Raw genomic sequence first — 21,376 nt, forward strand, 5'->3', positions numbered from 1 at the left:
GTTTGATCAGAATCAGTCGATTATCGTCAGTGGGGAGAGCGGGGCAGGCAAGACGGTATCGGCCAAGTATGCTATGAGATACTTTGCCATGGTGGGCGGTTCAACAGCCGAGACGCAGATCGAGAAGAAAGTACTTGCGTCAAATCCCGTGATGGAGGTAAGTCCCTCAAGCAACCGACCATAATTTCAATCTCAAAAAGCCTGGTGCACTTTTCTGAAAGGTCAACGCAGGAAAAGTTTCAGGGGACATTTTGGTACATTTCCATGAACTAAGATGGATAGATTTTAACAGCGTTGATATAGAAACTCTTCAATTGATTGCTCAACAGAAATGCACAGTGTGGCAGCTTCAAAATAACCCATGGCACCCATGCAGTTGTCTTGGTGCCCTGTGGTTTCATTGTTGGATTAGTAATGCACTATCAAACTGGACATGTGATTAGATATACATACCTCGCAAAAGGTTCTAACAGTCTTGGTGTTAAAACCATTTTAACAGTCTTGTTTTAAAACCATTTGGAGTTGGAATTTTTTTGTAGAATTAGGAAGGACCCAAGTAAAACGAACTCGATGAAAGAAAGATTAAAGTAACATTCTACAAGCTCTGCTTCTAAAATGGATCCCTCCGCAGTGTTATATTTGTTTTCATCTAGTTCTTGATATATCTTCACTGTCAATTTGTATTCTTCAAACTGATCTCTCTTGAGTGATAATATCTTTTTATGTTTTGATTCTGTGGAAAATAAATGAACATTGAATCTTAAAATCAAACTTTCCCTTTTTTACAAAAAAACCACTAGGCCATCGGCAATGCAAAGACCACCCGCAACGACAACAGCAGTCGCTTCGGCAAGTACATTGAAATCAGCTTCAACACCCAACACCACATCATCGGCGCCAATATGAGGACGTACCTCTTGGAGAAATCACGTGTCGTCTTCCAGGCTGAGGAGGAGAGGAATTACCATATCTTCTATCAGCTGTGTGCATCCTGCAATCTCCCTGAGCTGGCTGCACTCAAACTGGGTATGAACTCAGGGCTTTCTGGGTTTCTGTTAAAAACAGGTCCTGTGCTCTTAAGCCGTGTTCCCATTTGACTTTTGTTTCTGCTGCCACCTGGAAAGTAACCGTGACTGGCTTTGGTGTAATGGACCATTCCGGCTTCCCACTAAGCTCCGCCCACAGCGCACATGAGCAAGACACGTGTACGAGCACTCCCAATGACATTCTGCACAATTCTGCTGCGCATGCCAAATATACGCGCACGCATGACCGAGTTTGTCCGACCACAATCATTGCTGTGATTGTTAAAAGGGGTGAACGCGCACAGTTTGATTGACAGGCCGGATCGGTCCATTCTACCTTGCGTTCCCACCTGGACTTAACAGTGGAGCATTTCCCATTGAAATTTTTAGCGGTTCTGTTAAGTTGCTGTAACTGCGCGGAAGTCTTCCGTGACCCCTTTTGGCCTTTAAGTTTTATATCACAATCATGGTTAGTTGACAAGGGAGGACAGTTTACATGCATTCCCATTGGATTTAATTCTGGGTTTTTTATACAAAAAGTCTTGGTACTTGAACAAAAAATAGTCCAATCGAAACTCGGTTTTAGTGGCACATTTTTAGAGGACCCAGGGGGATTTCACAAAGAGTTAAGATTGATTTTAGCTGTGTATCACTCTCAATTCCTGAGAAAAGTTTGATGATATCGGCAATTCATCTTTAAAAGATGAATCATAGCTCTTCGTGAAATTGAGACTTGAATGCTTGTACAGGAAGAGTAGGGTTTGGCCCCGGTGATTCTTGTTCCTGTAAGAAGCACCTTTATTCTCAGATTTCTTAGAGTTTCAAGTAGTTACAAGAACTGTAAACAAAACACTAGCTTGTTTGAGTTAGAAAACGATATTAGTTACATCCCAACTATTGTACAAACTGTCTGTTTTGGTTGAAACCCTTTCAATGCGAAGTTTATACAAAAACTAAAAATCCATGAACATTTTTGACAACAAATTCCTGTGAGTTTGAAGTTGACGCATAATGGAAGTATGACACTTGCAAAACTCAGGTTCAGAATGCCCCAGAGTTTTGAAAAACTCCTGTGGAAAAAGAACCCTAGAGTCTAATGACATGTATTGGAAAAAAATCAGCAGAACTAGGGCAGGGGTCAAATACATTGTGTCAGAAATATTCACGAGGCGACACCTTAGGTTTTTATTTTTTAAATGTTGGGTATCCAGCTTTAAGTTTTTTCAGACACAGAGGGAAGCATTGATACTCAAAATGTCAAACGGATGTTCAATGGTTTCCTCAAGGGTTGCTTTATGGCCCTAATCCAACAGACTAGTGCTGGATGATTTCCTGTCAGCCCTTCCTTAATTTACAGAATGGTGGAAATGTCAAAAGCAAGTCCCTCCAGTGTATTGCTGTGCCCAATTTCATCAAGTTGTGAAGCAGGAAATTTTGCCCAATAATTTTAGTTGGTGAGGATAAACATAGCTGGTTACCAGTCACAACAATGTGAATGATACAGTAGTTTGGCTGGTTGATAGTTTCTGCTGAGCACATGTTTTCTGGGTGCTTACACTGTACAAGGTAGCAGCAAATTTGTACGCTTGTCAGTTTGATGAAATTGTGCCCTGTACATTTAGTTTGTTGAAACATGAAAACAAATCTTGCTTAGCAAGTTCCCCTTTAGAATACCATAAAATGTGACCATCCACCACCAATGGGCTGTAAAGTCGCACTTGCACATTGCAGAGCCTATTAAATTGTTTGGGTTTTCAAGAAATCTTTGAGAAATCTGAATAAAAAAGTAGGTGGCTTTGAGAAGTCATAACTTCGTCAAGAAAAGTCTGATTTAAATGTGGATGGTATCATTTTAAAGCCGATTACACACTCTCTCCAAAAATGCATTAAGCCCATACCAGTAAAAGTGTCAACTTTACAGCCCATTGGTGGTGGATGGTCACAAATATCCATCACTTCTTTTAAGTGGTACAGAGATGCATAAATATAAAAATAGCAGTGTTTTTTTTCCTTTGAGCTGTTGCTGGATGATGTACATGTAATATAATGTGCAACTTTTTCACTCTCTGAGAAATTGAGTTGGCCCAGACTGACAGATGAACTTGTCAATTACATATATCAAGGATTGGCCTGGCACACAGGGAGGAAATCATTTGAGATCTTGTGTCCTTTTGAAAGATTTTTGTTCTCCTTTTTTCCTCCCTTTTTTTTTGGGGGGGGGGGGGGGGGGTAACAAGCTCATGTAGGGATAATTCTAGACCAGGCAGGCAGTTTGAGGGGAGGGGCAGAATTCAGGATGTATAGGAAGAGATTGAAATGGAGTAAAAACTTTGAAGTTAAATTTGGATTTACAGACCTTGAGTTTAACTCTTATAGGAAGTCCTTAATTTTCGTCAGGAAAGGGCTTTCACATAAGAAGTTTTGGGAAGATGTTTTGAGTGGGGCACAATGGCCAAGACTGTGTGCTCTCTTAGCTCTCTTTGTCATTCTGTCAAGTTTGTACCAACCCTCCCCTCCCCTCCCCTCCCCTCCCCTAAAGTTTCTCAAAAATACATCCTTGTGGAAGCATTCTTTTGTTCTTTCACTTGTCCGTGCACATTGCAGTTTTCCATAGTCTTCATCACAAATTTGTTTGAACGTAAATGTTTTGGTCAACAAATGTGAATCAAAGACGTCCTCGCTCTGTCAAAACACCCAGATCCCATTTCTTAAAGTCCTCAGTTTCAAGGGGTAGACACCCTTAAGTTTGTCAACCCGATCAATCGAGGATGTCTCTCTGCTCTCATTGTTTTGAATATTTTAATAGTAGTTTTGTACAAGAAAGGAGGTGTAAAAACACTAGGATTCCTGTTTTGTAATAGTCCTTGGTTATAGTCCTCGATTTCAATGGGTACACGCCCCCTTACACAACAAGGAACTAACTGGTAACTACTATTTTGAAAAGAGATCAACAATAATTTTGAAAGGAAGGCAACACCTTATAAAAGTTTGCCTTGTCCATTTGATGAGCTTGGGCTGTAGTGAACTTTGGTCCAGGGTATGGGACTCGGTGTTAAGTAAGGAGGTTAAAATGATGTCAAGTCTGAAAGATTAACATTTTTATTACTCTATCTTTTGAGTGACCTAAACTTCCCAAAATCTTAGAGGAAGTTTGGCTTAATAATATTTATCTGTATCAGCCAGTTATAACCCCTCTCACTGGAACATTTGAAAGTAATTTCTTGACCATCTCCCCTCCAGTAATAATCATAATAATAATAAACAACGCTTATAAAGTGCCTTGCATCCATGACTGGACCCCAAGGCGCTGTACACATTAAAAATAGCTGCAAACAAGAAAAATAACCAAAGAGCATAATGTTCTCAAAACATAAACCACAAAAATGCACCAGCCAATAATTAAAACCACAAACCGCGAAATTAAAAAAGTTATGGAAAAAGCACTACTATAAAAACATTAGCGCATCAAGCTAGATCAATTACAAGAATCAATCTGTCTTAAAGGTACCCATTTACCCCATTTGTGGTGATATTGTGTATTGACCCATTTCACCTGACGTCATCATCCGAAAAATCTTGAATGCCCCATACTGGTGGCCAATTTCTCATATATAACTCTATGCATTGAGTATGCTGTGCTTTATGTAGTGAAGTGCACATTTTAGGCGACGCGGCGTTAATACACGTAAACCTAACTGCCAACCAACATGGTGAGCGCGTGCAAGGGGTCAATACTTTGGAGCAGCACAGTAGCTCAGGGATGTTTACCCCCCAGGGAGCTGAGAAAGATTAAAGGGATGTGAAATAAGAACAAGTTATTTTAGAATTACCTGGTTTAGAAACTACTCTTGATTCTTCTCTGTGTAAACATTTGTTGTCTATTTGGTTTGCCCAGGTCACCCTGATGAGTTTTTCTACACCAGCCAGGGAGAGAGCCCAACTGTTAATGGCGTTGACGATTCAGTAACATACGAGGAAACAAAAGATGCCATGGCCTTGCTAGGTAAGAATGGTGTCCTCAGACTGCTTTCCCAAGAACAGTTGCCTCATGGATAAAGCTTTTTCAAGCCTGTACTATGTGTAGGTTGTTCTTGTACTCTGTACTCCAACAAATGTCAGCTTTTTGTAACTGAAGTTCAAACACCATGCCTTCTTGATTTATCAAGTCTTATCATTGCCCTTTTTTTTTTGTGTTTTAAACTAAACTTTTTTTTCTAATTCTTTTTTTCTCAAAAATTCTGTAAAAAAATGCTTGTTAAAATCATTTTCTGATTTGTGTTGCCTTTTCACTACAAGCATAAACATTACTCACTGATTTTTTTTTCATTTTTTTTTCCTTCCTGCTTTGTTTCCAAAGGTTTTCAGCAAGATCACATCAAACAGATATTCAGAGTAGTGGGTGCTGTGTTACATTTTGGAAACGTTGAAATCGCTCCAGGAGAGCATGAAAGCAGTAAAATAGAAGTAAGGATTGGTAGTCATTTAAAAAGTAAAAAAAAAGAAAAAAAAAAAGAGGATTTGTTACACTGAAAGCTCACTGGTTTTCCCTAGCTGACAAAGAGGACGGTGCACAATTGAGCCCAGCATCCACCGTGTTCTATTTCTTTGTGGAGCTCAAAGCTTCATTAGCCTTCAAGTGTGATGTCAATTATTATACACATAATGAATGTTTATGAGTGCAATGGTGCGAATATGTTCATGAGTTGAAAGATGGAATGTTCTATTCAACGAGGCGGAGCCGAGTTGAATGGAACATTCCAGCTTTCAACGAATGAACATATTCGCACCATTGCACGAATGAAAAACATTCATTATTTGTTTTATATAACATCCAAGTAGATCTTTGTCATTTTGATTGAAAGATACAACTTTCAAAACAAACAATTTCAACTGTAGAAGCCGAATGCTAGTAATTTTACTATGCCTTCTTGCAGTAACACCTGCTGCGTTACCAAAGACACGCGCACGCAGTGATGTTTTTACTCAGCTTTTTCATTCCATCCGAAAAGTACCATTGCATGCTGCCAGCGTGCAATGGTACTTTTCGGATGGAACAAAAAAGCACGGTGAGTGACTCAGCGTGCAATGGTACTTTTATTTGCTATCACGTGACGGACAATCCTCCAATCAAATGGCAAGGATCTGCTTGGGTGTTATATAAACAGTCTTAATGGTTGCTAGCTGTTTGCCAAAACTGTAATCAATGTGGTGTGGTGGTCAGAACATGACAAAGAGGAGTGTAATTTGGCAGTGTGTTGAAAAAATACATGTAGCCAGGAGTAAAATTGCATTTATAAACATTCTCTAATCGGTAGCCAATAAAGTTCCTGAAACATACATGTATGAATGATCTGTTCCAAAACACTTGTATGAACCATTCAAAGAATCAAGTCAAGTAACATAATAATTTCACAAACAATTTTGTTTTTTGCTTTACAGAAAAACAATGAGAACCTACCGGTGCTGTGTGATCTACTGGGGATTGAGGAGGTGCAGATGATGAAATGGCTATGCAATCGTAAGATCATCACCGTTAAAGAAATCCTGACCAAGCCACTCACCAGAACACAGGTAAGGACGAAAAGACTTAAGGCTATGCATGGTGGGAAAGTGCTAAGCAAGTAAAGTTTGCGGTGACACCATGTAAGAAACCTCTTTTGTGAGTAAAAAAAAAAAGCCAAGTTCGATCAGTGTTCTCTGACCGAGAGGTAAGGATATGGTCTATTGCCTTCTCCGATAATGACTTAAAGGGACACGTTGCCTTGGATCGGATGAGTTGATCTTTAAAAAGCGTTTTTTACCGTTCGTTATAAAACTCAAGTACACACAAATACGCCTCGAAATTGAGTGGTTTTCACTTTATATTGTCGACTAACACAGTCGGCCATTTATGGGAGTCAAATTTATGACTCCCATAAATGGCCGACCATGGTAATTCGCAAAGTGAAGTAAAAACCATGCAATTTCGAGGCATATTTGTGTAGATCGTTGTACTCTACTTTTACAACATCTTTCTAACCATATGTATTTTATAACAAACGATTTTTATAGACCAACTCGTCCGATCCAAGGCAACGTGTCCTATTAAGAACTCTCCGGTTCTTGTGAGTGTGAAATTTTATAATGCAATTTGTAAAAAGCAATTTGGATGCGGTCAGTGTCTTACTGTCCCAAAGCAGAACAAACGGAATTTTGCTTTCCTTCTAGACCTTGTACTTTACTGTAATGTTCTTGCAAAAAAAAAACCAGAAATTTTGGTCTGAAGGTCGTTGCTAAATATCGGCCCCCAGTTACGTGTGTATTTAGCTTTTTCTCTACAGGGGTATACCACCAAAATTAGCATTAAACAATTATTTAATTATTTCACCTAAATGTCAACCTCTGACAAAAAAGTAAAGCAGTATTTTGCAACATCACTGAAGTTTCTAGTACATCTCCTTGAGTGTAATTGAATATGATGCATTTGCCTTTTAGAAAAAATGTGTATTTTTGATTTTGCCCCCGCAGGCTATAATTTCCCGTGACGCGCTGGCCAAGAAAATCTACTCTGAGCTCTTCACGTGGATCGTGGGACAGATCAACAAGATTATCCAACCGCTGGCTAAGTCCAAGAGCTTCATAGGAGTCCTTGATATTTATGGGTAAGCGTTGGTGGTGGGTGATGGTTTGGGGAGGGCTGCAATGTTCTGTGATAGTGTAGGGCCCAATTTCATGAGCTGCTTTAAGCAGAAAAATTAGCTAAGAGCAACAAAAGCTTGCTTACCAGAATAAGGTTACCAGCCGAACTACCCGTGACGTGTACAATTTGGGGCTTAGCAGAAAATTAAATTGGGCCCTAGGCCAAATTCCAAAATTCTGCATACAAAATGTCTTTGCTAAGCAATCAAATTTGTATGGCACCAGACTTAACACCAAAAACATTATGGATGGTTGGCTGGTAAACTTATTTGCTAAGCAAGACTTTGATATCACAGGTTATAGATGGGTCTTTTTTTTTGCCATAAAGACATTCCATGCCAATTGCGTATATAATTTAAGGTCATCCAACAAGGTGCAGGAGACAGATTATGACATACCTATGCTATTACTGGCAGGGGTAGGAGGGGCTTTGTGCTTTGGCATATCCTCAAGGTTGCCTCTTTTTGTAAAAAGGTCATTATGTGTTGTTGCTTCCTGTGGATTATTTTAGACAGACTTTTCTTCTTTTTTTTTTAGGGGGGGGGGACAAATCATTCCCAATACTTCACAATTGAAGTTACCCCTTGAATATAATGTTTGAATTGTGACCCCCCCCTTCCTCCTCCCCCCAAAAAGGTTTTCTGAGGCAGTTTTTGAGACTCGGTTAGAAAATGAAGCACCAAGTTGAGTAGAAAAAGGATATCCAGACTTAAATTAAACTATGTAACATGAGAACATTTTGTATCAAAAAGTGGTTGTGTTTTTGAGATGACCACATTACTTTTGAAGTGAAGTGTTATCAAAAATTCTTTATACTATTGAAAGATGCTGTAGGCTTCTAAGCACAAGTTTTTATTGCCATTAATTATAAGAGTGATTACAAAAATGTTTACCTTTTCTTTAAGGAAAAGTTTCATCATGGATGTAGAGGTCCCACAGAATGAGTTATCTTTAATCTTTTTTTGTCTTTTTTTTTATATTCTCATCCAGGTTTGAGATGTTTGAAATCAACAGTTTTGAGCAGTTCTGTATCAACTATGCAAATGAGAAGCTCCAACAGCAGTTCACACAGGTAAACCCATCTAGCTACAATAGAGACTCTGACTGGGCAAACAATAAATGTTAATCACTTTTGGGTGAACAAAGAAAAGTTTCCCTGATCGGGATTATGTTATGTGCTCTTACCAGTGCTCGTGGTTCCCTTTTTTGCCATTAGCTTTGTTCCAGGTTGCCAGTCAGAAGGTATACAATCAAAAAGTAAAGTTAATATCCGTATTATTATCATGTACATGTATGCTAGATTGTTATGCGACGTTTGCGGTAGCACCATGTGTATATCTCATTTGAGTAGTGTTGGTTCTGATGACAATCAGAGCGTACTGATGAAAATGTAGAGTTTTCAACCACTTGTTCTTTTCAAAGAGATTTACACATGGTGCTACTGGAAATCTCACCTAATGTAAATACATATGATTATACACCCACCAGGCAACGATTCAGGGTTATTATTTTCTCATGGTTTGGTCTGTGGTCTAATTTCTAGATGGTTCTTCTTTCTTTATGCAGCACGTCTTCAAGTTGGAGCAGGAGGAGTACGTGAAGGAGCAAATCGAGTGGTCATTCATTGATTTCTATGACAACCAGCCGTGTATCGATCTCATTGAGAATAAACTGGGTATTCTAGATCTGCTGGATGAGGAATGCATGGTAAGAGTCACAGTTCACTACCTGTCCTTCTTCCTGGTTCTAGTTTCAAGCAGAAAATACTGCTTAGCAATACTTCTTAAAATACTGCTTAGTAAATGTTCATAAAGCTGCTCAGCAGAAAATACTGCTTAGCAAATTTCCATAAAGCTGCTAAGCAGAAAATACTGCCAAGCAAATTTTCATGAAGCTGCTTAACAAATTGCTGCTTAGCAATCAATGTTTATTATTCTCCTTTTTACCAATATGGAATTAAATGTTGATTTGAATTGACATGGTAGTGCGCATATAAGGACAGTAATTATTTTGACCAAAACAAATTATTTGTTTTTTCTTTCTTGTCAGATGCCCAAAGGATCTGACGATAACTGGTGCCAGAAACTGTACAAGAGCCACTCCAACGCCAAGCACTTCTCCAAACCAAGGATGTCTCAGAGTGCGTTCATCATTCATCACTTTGCCGACAAGGTGGAGTATCAGTCAGACGGGTGCGTGGAGAAGAACAGAGACAACGTCAATGAGGAACACCTTAATATCCTTAGAGGAAGTCAGGTAACTAGGCTACGTATTATCATACATTTGCATATTTCATTAAAAGGCCCCTTTATAACCAGGGCTTAGGCTTTGGCTTAGGCTCCAGTCCTCTGTCTGAAGTCCCGTTTTGGGTGGCACGGTTGGCTTGTGCATAAAGCGCTCGCCTCTCACCAAGGTGACCCGGTTCGATTCCCGGCCAGGGTCATATGTGAGTTGAGTTGTGCGTTGGTTCTCTGCTGTGCCACGAGGGTTTTCCAGACCATCCGGTTTTCGGAGGGAAAAATCAAACACTTTTGATCTTTGGCTGTGCTCCGTGGTCATAATGGGTTAAGTGGCTGGCAGCCAAAGGCACCCTTGCATGCCTGCTTCTCGAACACGTCCTTCGCAATTCAGCTCTTAGCTGCGAGTAAGGATGATTAGTCCCCCAAATTATTTATAAATTTATTGAAACTGTATACAATGTATGTTTTGAAATTAGTGATGGAACCTAAGCTGGAATCTTTCTGACCTTTGCAGTTTTTGTTGACTTTTTAAACGATACACTGTAAACAAATGCCTCTCCATGAGCAACCATCTTGGTTTTTTGTTGTAAATTGATCCTCATTCTCACATCACACCCCGTATTAAAACCATTTAACCGTCTATCATTTTTGCTGTTTCAGTTTGAGTTTGTGGCAGACTTGTTCCGAGAGAAGAAAATGTCTCATGAGTCGTCAGCGTCGTCTAGAAAGGCCGTGGTCAAGTCTGGACATGGCCCAGCCATCAAGAGCCAGAAGACCTTCAAATCATCTGTCGGAAGTCAGGTATGATCTTCAGTGCTGTCATACTGTCTAATTTGCAACGAAAAATTGCTTGAAGATCCAATGGCATGATTCTCAGTGCACTGTAAAACATGCAAGTCATGCATTTGTTCAAACATTTTTGAGAACCTATAAGGTCCATAGTGTTTTGCTTTTAGTGTATGAAGGAAACAACTGGGGAATGAACAAAGATTGTATGGGATGTATAGCCACTGTTCCAGTGTTTTGTGTACTAAACAAAGCATTTATAAGCAGACTTTCTTTATTCTAACCTCGAGTCTACTATATATTCCAGCTATGCCGATATCTAGGTTGTAATTTAGTTGTATTGTAAAAGTGTTTTCTTATTGTTGTAGTGTTTTGTTATTGTATGAGTGGGGTCTCTACTCCACAAGCTTATGCTTCTTGGAGACCTCCATCCTCACACAAAATCCTATTGAACTTATGTTTTCCTTTATCATTATCCTTTGTAAGTTATATCGCTTTCTTTGTGTGTGGTAAAAATAAAATAAATAAATGAATGAATGAATGAATAAATGAATGAAAAACAAACAGAACCCTTACAATGTATCATTCAAAGGATGTGTTTTCGGCATGGTTAGTTGCAGGTTGCGCCACAGTGTCTTGTAAACCAAAGCTCTCCATACCTCCTGAAAAGATAATGAGTGATTTGAGAGGCACATGAGGGTGTGATAAAGTGCCATAATATAAGAGCTTTGTATACTTTCTTATATATTTTTTCATACGTATCGTTTTTGATTGCAGTTCCGTGAGTCGCTAAAGTACCTGATGGAGAAGTTGAATGCAACAACTCCTCACTACGTACGTTGCATCAAACCCAACGACACAAAGGCTGCTTTCGAGTAAGTGTCCGCTACTAATTACAAATATTGCCAGGGTAATGCGGAGTGTGTTTATTATCAACTCGACTCTTTATTTGTTGTGAATTCTCAATTTTCACATGGTGCACGTCTTGCCTCAAACGCAAGGCCAGAAAGCGCAGTACAGGGTAACACAGATGGGGGAATTCAACTTATGAAATGGCTCAAGCAAAGATTTATTAATTGATTGATGTCAGGTGAAAGGTGTCATTAGCATATGTGTATTCATATCTGGTATCATTGTTAGTATTATTACTTATTTGTATCAAAACCAAGGATGCTTCACTCGTTCCTTTTCCATAATTTTGTGCAGTTCATGTTGCAAGACTGTAACAAAAACTTCTAGTTTTCTTTGTTCAACCCCAAAATGTATCTATGTGGATTTCCTTGTGAGGTTTGGTCAATGAAGTATTGCCACATTTCCCTGTTGGTCGGAAGAATAAAGATCTATTTGTTTGTTCTTCCATTCTCATATACTGATTGACTGTTCTCTCCTCAATCCCCAACCTGGCAGGTTTGAATCCAAGAGGGCGGTAGAGCAGTTGAGAGCCTGTGGTGTTCTGGAGACCATTAGAATCAGTGCGGCTGGTTATCCATCCAGGTAAATGCTTTATCTCCACTTTGTTTGTCTGACGATTTGTTCTTTCACAAATTGCATCTGAAATACAGTCCCAAGTCAGAGTTAATTTTGAACTCCACCCGAGAGACACTAGACCTAGGAACATCTTTAGGACCTCTATTGGCGATTTTTTTCCTTTTTGTGCTTGATGATGTTTCATGTTTATGAAATTATATGCCCTGGTATATATCAAGAGCGCCCTCTGGAGGAATCCAGTTGTAACAGTACAAAGCAGACTTTGAAGCTAGACTGAGGTAATTTGCACTGGGCCCCAATATCATAGAGCTGCTTAAAGACACTGGACACTTTTAAGAGGAATATCAATTCTTACCTTCAGCTCCATTGAGTTTCTGCATTTCTATGTTTTCTTCCTTGTAGCCTTTTACCTAGAGTGGCTTTTAGCCTTGTTTTGGGCAAACTTGCATAAAAAAAATTTAAAAACTATAAAAAAACTATTGGTAACTGTCAAAAACCAGTCTTCCCACTTTGTGTATCTCAGCATATGCATTAAATAACAAACCTGTGAAAACTTGAGCTCAATTGGTTGTCAAAGTTGCGAGAACTATGAAATAAAAAAACACCCTCGTCACACGAAGTTGTGTTCTTTCAGATGTTTGATTTCGAGACCTAAATCTGAGGTCTTGAAATCAAATTCACTTCAGAGAGAGCCGTTTCTCACAATGTTTTATACTATCAACCTCTCCCCATTACTCGTTACCAAGTGAGGTTTTATGCTAATAATTAGTTTGAGTAATTACCAATAGTGTCCACAGCCTTTAAGCAGAAAATAATGCCTAAAAAACAGCTTTATGAAACTTGGCTCTGATGTTCAGGCTGAGACAGTATCCAAAAACGAGTGGCTGATGGAAGCATGGCCAAATTATATAAAGCTGTTAAGCAAAAAGCACTGCTTAGCTAATTTTGTTTTCTAAGCAGTTTCTGCGTAGCAAGTTTTTGTACTTACATGTGCAGGCTTTATCATGTGCCAACGCCATTCATGTTGGCCATGGCCACAGCTTTTATCATTTTCAATTACGCAAGAAGATCAAATGACAGCTTACTGAAATTATTGCTTTCATTGTGATGTTTTAGGTGGACATACGGAGAGTTCTTCACTCGCTACAGGGCGCTCATGGTACCCAAGGAAGTCAATCGCAAAGATGTACGGGGCACCAGTGAAAAGACACTAAAGAGATTAATATCAGTAAGTTGTTAATACAACACAGAGTTTTGAAGTATTCATTCCCACCTAATTCACTGAAAGAGTTTCTCCCCCCCCCCCTTCTCTTCAACAGTGAACTAATTTTAATAAACTTACTCATCCGATCATAGATCTTTAGCACGGCATTCAATGTCACCAGGTTTAACAAGCTGCTGATCTACATGTAACTGAGCTATCTATCCCCAATATTGACGACATTTGACAATATCATTGGTCAGGGGGGCCAGTCAGAAGCCATACAACTGTTAAAAAACACTGATCATTAAGAAACGGTAACAAAAAAATGGAACGAAGGAATTGAGATTGCAATGGCGATATTATTATCAATATTTATTCGTCCAAAATATGACACAATCATACAGACATACATTAAATGATAGTGGACTGATAATGTGAATAGGATGGGTAACAAGATGTCTAGCTTGTAAATGTACAGACTGAAATTAAAAAGTGTGTTTAAAAAGCAGGAGTAAGGGTCCGGGGATGGGAGAGAAGAGAATGGGATGGGTGTATAGAGCAAAAATTGCAAATCTTCTTCTAATTGTGTACATGTAGGTGAATTGGGTCAACACTGAGTTCTGGAATCAGGGCCCAATTTTATAGAGCTGCTAAGCACAAAATTTTGCTTAGCATGAAATTTCTTCCTTGATCAAAACAGGATTACCAACCAAATTTCCATTTGTTGCATATTGCTTGTTACTGGTATGCAGCTGTTGTTTGCTTATCCTGAAAATCACGTGGAAATTTGGTTGGCAATCCTGTTTTTATCAAAGAAGAAATTTCATGCTAAGCAAATTTGTGTGCTTAGCAGCTCTATGAAATTGGGCCCAGGCTGGTACATGTACTCCATCTTGCCTCTCATCGACATGCTGGGGGCATTAACAAAATTTGTAAACAGTTTATCAACAAAATTAGCCATTGAGATAGACAAATGGATTACCGGACTTGTTGACAGGAAGACTGTCTCTGTACAAGTTGACCTTTCCATCACCCTGATGTCAACACCCTTATGTCCACACCCATGTGATGATGAGACGAGACATAGGTCTCTGATGTTGTGCATTGCGTATTATCAGCAGATGACGGGGAGAGGTTAGCTTTTAAGGGCTCTTATTGTTGGTTTCGGACACAGTGTGATATTCCCATAGTATGTTGAGCTCTGTTGATCAAGCAACAGGGCGGATAGGTAACAAGAAGAAACACTCAGTTTTAGATTTGGGAGGAAAAGCCCAACAGGGAAAGGGAAAACCCACACAGTCAGGTATGGACTAATTACCCAATCCACATGCAAAGCTCTGGGTCTGAGGTAGGATTCGAGCCAGGGTCAACAGAGGTGAAATGCAGGGAAAGAAACCACTGACCCAACCTGATCCCCAAACAATAATCAAGTTTGAAATAATACAATAATACTGTGGCGTATTGTGGCCGAGCGGTCTAGTGTACTGAACTCAAGCCCAGGTGTTGTTAGCAGCAGAGTGGTTTTGAATTCTGGTCGTGGTACGTGCATCACACTTAATAATAATAATAATGATAATGATAATGATAATGATACTGATAATGATAATGATAATGATAATGATAATGATAATGATAATGATAATGATAATGATAATGATAATGATAATTCAATTCAATTCAATTCATTCAATTCATTAAGGTTTATTAAAAATATCACAAAATACACGACAGAAGTTAAAAAGACTTAAATTGACGTGTTTACATACATTATTGTAAACAATGACAAAAAACACAGACTTATAATGATAATGATAATGATAATGATAATGATAATGATAATGATAATGATAATGATAATGATATTAATAATAATAATAATAAAGACTTATAATGCGCACATATCCACCCTGCTGCGTGTTCAAGGCACTTTAGATTGCTCTGTTGGTCAGAGTATACAGAGTCCTTTTTCTATGGTCGGAGTGAGAATTAAGTCCAATGTGGTTGAACTTCATGTTCACATGCGTCATTGTAAATCAGCTGTTCAGCTCGTACCAAGTCGGCATCCGATTTGATCTTGATCATGATGCCCTAGGCGGCTTAATGAGAATCTTGAAACGTCTGCGGTTCCACCCAAAGTGTCTGAGGATTGAGCCATTGTTGTGGCAGGGTTTATCAAACTGGAAGTACACGTACGCCAGACCAGCGAGACAGATTAGTGGCTTTATGGGTACACGTTGAAAAAAAGGTCATGATGGTTTTATGGTCTGTGACATTTGTTAAGAGATATTCATCGTTTTCTCAGAAATGGTTTAATGAAATAAGCCAGAATTGGAACTGGATTTCATTTACACATTCTACATTCACATCCGGAGAACATTCCACAGTAACATCCTTGTCCATAAGTGTTAAAGAAGAACTCCCACCCAGTGCTGACTCAAGCTGGGCTGTGTGAAAATGCCTCAACCAACTCAGATTGTGTACTGGTTACTGTAAAGTAAACGACCAGGCTGAATGACCAGGATGTGATCTGTATTATGCAGTTCAGAAACACAAACAATCGATCATCTACTCAGATGTCCCTTACTGGAGCAAAAACACCCTTGTCACACGAATTTGTGTGCTTTCAGATGCTTGATTTCGAGACCTCAAATTCTAAATCTAAGTTCTCGAAAACTGCCTTACTTCAGAGGGAGCCGTTTCTCACAATGTTTTATACTATCAACAGCTCCCCATTACGCGTTACCAAGTAAGTTTTTATGCTAACATTTATTTTGAGTAATTACCAATAGTGTCCACTGCCTTTAGAATTTGTTGTGTTTTTGATCTTTGTTGTGAAGTCTCCGCATCTATTGTTTAATTCCATGTCTCAGTGCTACCAGTTCATAACAGGGTTTCAACCCATCAATAGAACCCCACCCCCCCCCCCTCCCTTCCCCAACTCCCTCCCTTCCCCAACCCCTTCCCTTTCGACATTGTCATGGGATTCTCTTCACACCTCACTGAAATCCGAAACGGAACGTCTGACCCTTGATAATACTAATCGCTGTATCCCTCCTGTGTTCAGAATGAGGGAACATCAAGGGCATCACTATTAATAAATAGTGCTGCACTCCGTTATTAATACATGTATGTCAGGTTGTCAGCTATTTTCAGATTTTGAAGAATGGGTGATGGTGATACATGTACTTAACAACTTGACTACACTCCCCCCCCCCAAAAACAAACAAACAATAAATAAATAAACAACCATACAAATTTATGATATTACACTCTAGAAATCTTTTGTTTTGTACTTTAACTCATATTTTGCCAACTGCCTATTCTTAAATTGTGACATACATGTAATACCCAAGAACAACAACCCCGACCCTCCCCCCAAAAAGAACAGAAAAAAACAATAATAACAAAACCAATAAAACAAAACAAAAAGGCAAACAAGCAAACATCGGTACAGACAAATAAATAAATTTTAAAAAAAGGAAACTTTCTGTTGTAATTTTTTTCAGAGATAAAAACTCTGCAAGTGTTAAACAATCATTTTTGTTATTCAGTACTTGCGCTCCCATGATCGATAAGTGACATTTCAAAACATTCTCAACGTTCTTTTCACAAGCGGTAATAAATGAGCCATTGTGAAAAAAAATGTTTTCACTTTGAGCAATTTTTTTTCCCACAGGACCCAGACAAATACCAATTCGGCAAAACCAAAATCTTCTTCCGCGCCGGGCAGGTTGCCTACCTAGAGAAACTACGCGCTGATAAGTTGAGGGCGGCATGTGTCTTGATGCAGAAAACCGTCAGGGGCTGGGTACAGAAGAAGAAGTACAACCGCCTCCGCAGCTCCACCATTATTGTGCAGAAGATCATTCGAGGATTCCTTGCAAGAAGGTTCGTATATTTCGGGGATTTTTTTTTTATTGTTTTTATTTTATTTTACTCATTGGCATATTTGCAGCAGAAAACCAGCTTATTTGTTATTGATACATGGGGTCCTTTTTTAAACCAGGGTTTTGGCTTTGGGTCTGGCTTAGGCTCTGTCGGCCTGTTTGAAGCTCAGGTTTTGATGGTGGATATACATGTAGACACAAGAGTACTAAAACACACAATGTACCAGAGTTGAAGACTAAAAAAAGAAGAAAAAAAAGACAATTGATTATGTAGCCTCAATGTTTGACTAATGTGCTTGTAGCATGGACCAGAAGACAACCGGGCAATACATTAAGGGTTAATCATGTTGCTAAGGTTGTTGCTAAGCATATCCTGTTCCTCAACACATGATGACCTCATTTGGTTACAGCCACCACCTGTCTTCAGCAGATGAGGTGCTATTCTTAAAATCAATGAATACTAACATGTAAATTTGGAGACAAATATCTCTTCCTAGTACTTTCAAGTAAAAGACCACTGTCATTTTAATACTCTTTTGTGGATAGGCTCACCCTACACATTCGTCGCACAAATGCTGGCACCCGTATTCAGAAGAGTTGGCGTGGCTACAACCAGCGCCAGAAGTACCTCCACGTGCGCAGGGCCATCGTCACCATCCAGGCCTTCACGCGGGGTACATACGGCCGACGTCACTTCACCAAGGTGCTGCGAGAGGCTAGGGCCACGACGATCCAGAAGACGGCGCGGGGCTGGCTGGCCAAGAAGAAGTACCAGAAGACGAGGAAGGCCATCATTCTCATCCAGTGCTGCACACGTAGGATGTACGCTAAGAAAGAACTCAAGAAGCTTAAGGTAACTTTGTTCATCTCCTTTTCAATTCAATTCCATTCACATTTATTTTCAGACTGTCAAAGATACAGAATGCATGTACAATGTAACAGTAAACAAAGTAGTTGAAGATCTAAACAGTCAAAGAAAATTAACAGTTTGGAAGCCGATTTTATAAGCCGAGTCTTGTATACAGGCCTGGCATTACACGGCGGCCATGATGCTCCTCGAAAAAATACCATTTTCACGGCCAAAACTGCCGTGACCTTTCTCCCTGTTGGCCGTTCGTGCCCTTTTTTTAAACCAATGTTCAAGATTTTTTTTATTGACACAAACTTACAAACTTACAAATTACAGGCCTTTGCGCCTTCTTTATTTTAAAACGTTTGGCCTTGGTGTCCTTTCTACTGGCCTTGGTGCTCTTCAAAATTTTGGCTCGATCCAAGGCCAAAGTGGCCTTGCCCTAAAAAATTGTAATTCCGGGCCTGTGTATAGTTATCAGCCTGTGGACAGACAGAGACAAGGTAAATGAACAGAGGACGTACGCATAGGAACAAAACAACTTACAAACAAGAGCATTGCTTATTTAACTAAAATGAAAATTTGATGTTTATATAAAAAAGAACAAAATGATGATATACATGTACCTGTCAAAGCAGTCAATTGAAAAAACCTATTAATATTTAGTTAATAAAGGAAATATTTAATCAGTTAGTTAATTAGGACGAGACAAAGACGGACATCGGGACAAATGATTTGGCCATTAGTAAATTAGTAGGCGATAAGTCTCTGACCAGTATAAAAATATCAAGCGTTACGATACTCCACTATGGTATGATAAAGCGCTGTAATAAGAGCTGTGAATTATTTTGGCGGTTGTTTTGGTCTGGTAAGATAATCACACAAAAAAATACAAATCTATTTTTATCATAACTTGATCCTACTCTTGGATAGTTTTGTGGTCAGGTGTCTCAAAATACAGGGCCGGGAAAGAGTGACCGCAGATTGACTTTTTCCTTCAGGGATCGTTTAAGAACTGGATCAAGATGTCACTCATGCCCCGGAAAACTTAATTTTGCCCCTTGCTGGCCCTCAGCGTAGAAGTGCTGAAAAATGACTCTAGAAGTCCAAGGAATTTTGTGTCCACTTGAGTTGAAGACACTTTCTTGACCTGCCTGTAGTTGTTGGAACTTACACTCCCTGGCATTTATAAGTCATTTCCCCACGCACCTCCAGATACATCCTACCACCCCCACATACATGTACATACACCCTAACACACCCACACATTTGTCGACCTACATGTACATGTAGTAAACATTAGTTTGAATTTAGTTTTGACATAAAATCAAAGCGAGGAACTCCTCTGTCTGTTGTTAAACCTCCAGTATTCCTTTTGTTAAAGTCTTTTGTCTCAAATAATAGACTTGCTAACGCTCAATACGCAACACTGTGGAGAACTCACCCAGAGATGCCAACTCTCCCTGCAAAAAGTAACCTGTAAAAAAACAAATCTTTCCATGTTCTGAGGAGCAAATTTGCCCTTCAGTCACAGGCTGGTTTCACAAACATCTGTGGCAGTAAAGCGCTCAACGCCAATTCATCAGACTGTTGGGTCTCACCCATTCTCATCGCCGAAGGTCAAAACCTGCTGACCAGCTTAGGGTTGGGTCTTTTGGATGTCCCTACATAAAGGATAATTAATCTTCATTCTCAATGCAATCACTACACCTGTTATATTGTTGACGAACCCACCTGTTATTTACAGGATCCAAATTAACCTCTAGTCAACAAGCACACTCACAGTGGATTAGTGTTAAGACAAGCTCCCGATAAATAGATTGCACATACATGTACATTGTAGCGTCATCAACCGCCATTATAGTTAAGATATTTGTTCCTAAATTCGCAACAACAAACAAATTTATCAAATTGAATTTAACATCATTATTACATGGTTAATGATACTCTGTGCCTGTGTACACGTTTCCATCAATAACATGTCAAAACATCATTTGCAATCCATCTACATGGTGGGGTCACTTGTTGCCCCCCCCCCTGAGTATACAGTGCTTGTGTTAAATAGAATTTGCTATGTGACTTTCAGGCCATTAACTGTTTTTGCATTATTTAAGCCCGACGCAATTATTTCACCACTCATACAGTTTGGTTTACTTGAACATTTTGTTTCTTTATCACAACATCGCTCCTCCCTGCTGTTGTTTTCTTGTAGACATATTATTTTAGAATGTCTGCTGGGTGCCTTAAACCGTGCACATATCCCTATGTGAGTCTATAACACAGAATGAGCTCGGATTGAAATTGCATGTTCTGCATCGAGAATGTTGAGATGTTAATATACGGTAACAGTTAAAATTTATAAGGCGCTATTCTATCAAGATCATAGCGCATTAGAAAGAAATTAACTTGGAAAAAGGTGAGTCTTAAGGCCGAGTCACATTGCAGTGATAACAAAACGATAACGATCACGACGCAAAGAGAACAAATTCTATTTGTTGAATGAGCTTGTGCGTATTGTGCATGGAGCAATTCAACCAATAGAATGCGTTATCTTTGCGACGTTATCGTTATCGCTGCAGTGTGACTCAGCCTTTAAGGACTTTACGAAAAGCAGATAGAGTATTAGATTCCCTATGGCAATACGGAGATTGTTCCAGATCATTGGCACAGCACACATAGATGACGCCACACACATAATTTGTTATGTACATGTACCTGGTAATTTTTCATTTTAAAGCGACGACCAATCAAAATGATTGTTATGGGAGAACTAGAAACCTAGTTTAAACTTACCGAAGTCCAAGAATAGCATAATCCTGTCATTAAAAAGTCATAAGATTTTGACACGCAGTTTTGTACATTTTAATTTAAATACTTGAAAGAAAAATAAATATTGTTCAAACAAAATCATATATTTGTTAAACCAAAAAGTAAATTTGTGAACAAAAAATTCCATTTATAAACGTAATGGGAAATGGGAAAACACCCAAAAACATGCATGCTAGAAAAACCTTCATATTACATTTATATTTTTGGTTGCATTGGAATGAAGATAATAAAAACAAACACAGGGCACTTTTAATCAGATGTTTGTTTTGCATGTCCCGCATGAAGGTTTTGTTTCTATTTTTTCCCCCACAACATAAACACCTTTCGCAAAGTTGCTAAGATCATGTCCAGTATATTGTAGAACAAAAATCAAACTGGGAAATAGTTGA

General features: G+C 39.0%; 1 protein-coding gene across 4 annotated transcripts in view; it reads left to right on the top strand.

The window, feature by feature from the left end:
* Positions 1 to 21,376, top strand: part of LOC117288294 (unconventional myosin-Va-like) — a 106,881-nt gene that overhangs the window by 38,756 nt on the left and 46,749 nt on the right. For all 4 annotated transcript variants that reach the window (XM_033769093.1, XM_033769091.1, XM_033769094.1 and 1 more), the window contains exons 5-19: positions 1 to 157; positions 801 to 1,026; positions 4,921 to 5,028; positions 5,383 to 5,489; positions 6,465 to 6,596; positions 7,533 to 7,666; positions 8,694 to 8,775; positions 9,270 to 9,410; positions 9,753 to 9,959; positions 10,604 to 10,744; positions 11,507 to 11,604; positions 12,137 to 12,223; positions 13,334 to 13,445; positions 17,098 to 17,309; positions 17,855 to 18,161. In XM_033769093.1, the coding sequence (XP_033624984.1) occupies positions 1 to 157; positions 801 to 1,026; positions 4,921 to 5,028; positions 5,383 to 5,489; positions 6,465 to 6,596; positions 7,533 to 7,666; positions 8,694 to 8,775; positions 9,270 to 9,410; positions 9,753 to 9,959; positions 10,604 to 10,744; positions 11,507 to 11,604; positions 12,137 to 12,223; positions 13,334 to 13,445; positions 17,098 to 17,309; positions 17,855 to 18,161 (2,251 nt within the window). The remainder of the gene's footprint in view (positions 158 to 800; positions 1,027 to 4,920; positions 5,029 to 5,382; positions 5,490 to 6,464; positions 6,597 to 7,532; positions 7,667 to 8,693; positions 8,776 to 9,269; positions 9,411 to 9,752; positions 9,960 to 10,603; positions 10,745 to 11,506; positions 11,605 to 12,136; positions 12,224 to 13,333; positions 13,446 to 17,097; positions 17,310 to 17,854; positions 18,162 to 21,376) is intronic.

This window comes from Asterias rubens, chromosome 3 (genome assembly GCF_902459465.1).
Source record: "Asterias rubens chromosome 3, eAstRub1.3, whole genome shotgun sequence".
NCBI classification, from domain to species: Eukaryota; Metazoa; Echinodermata; class Asteroidea; order Forcipulatida; family Asteriidae; genus Asterias; species Asterias rubens.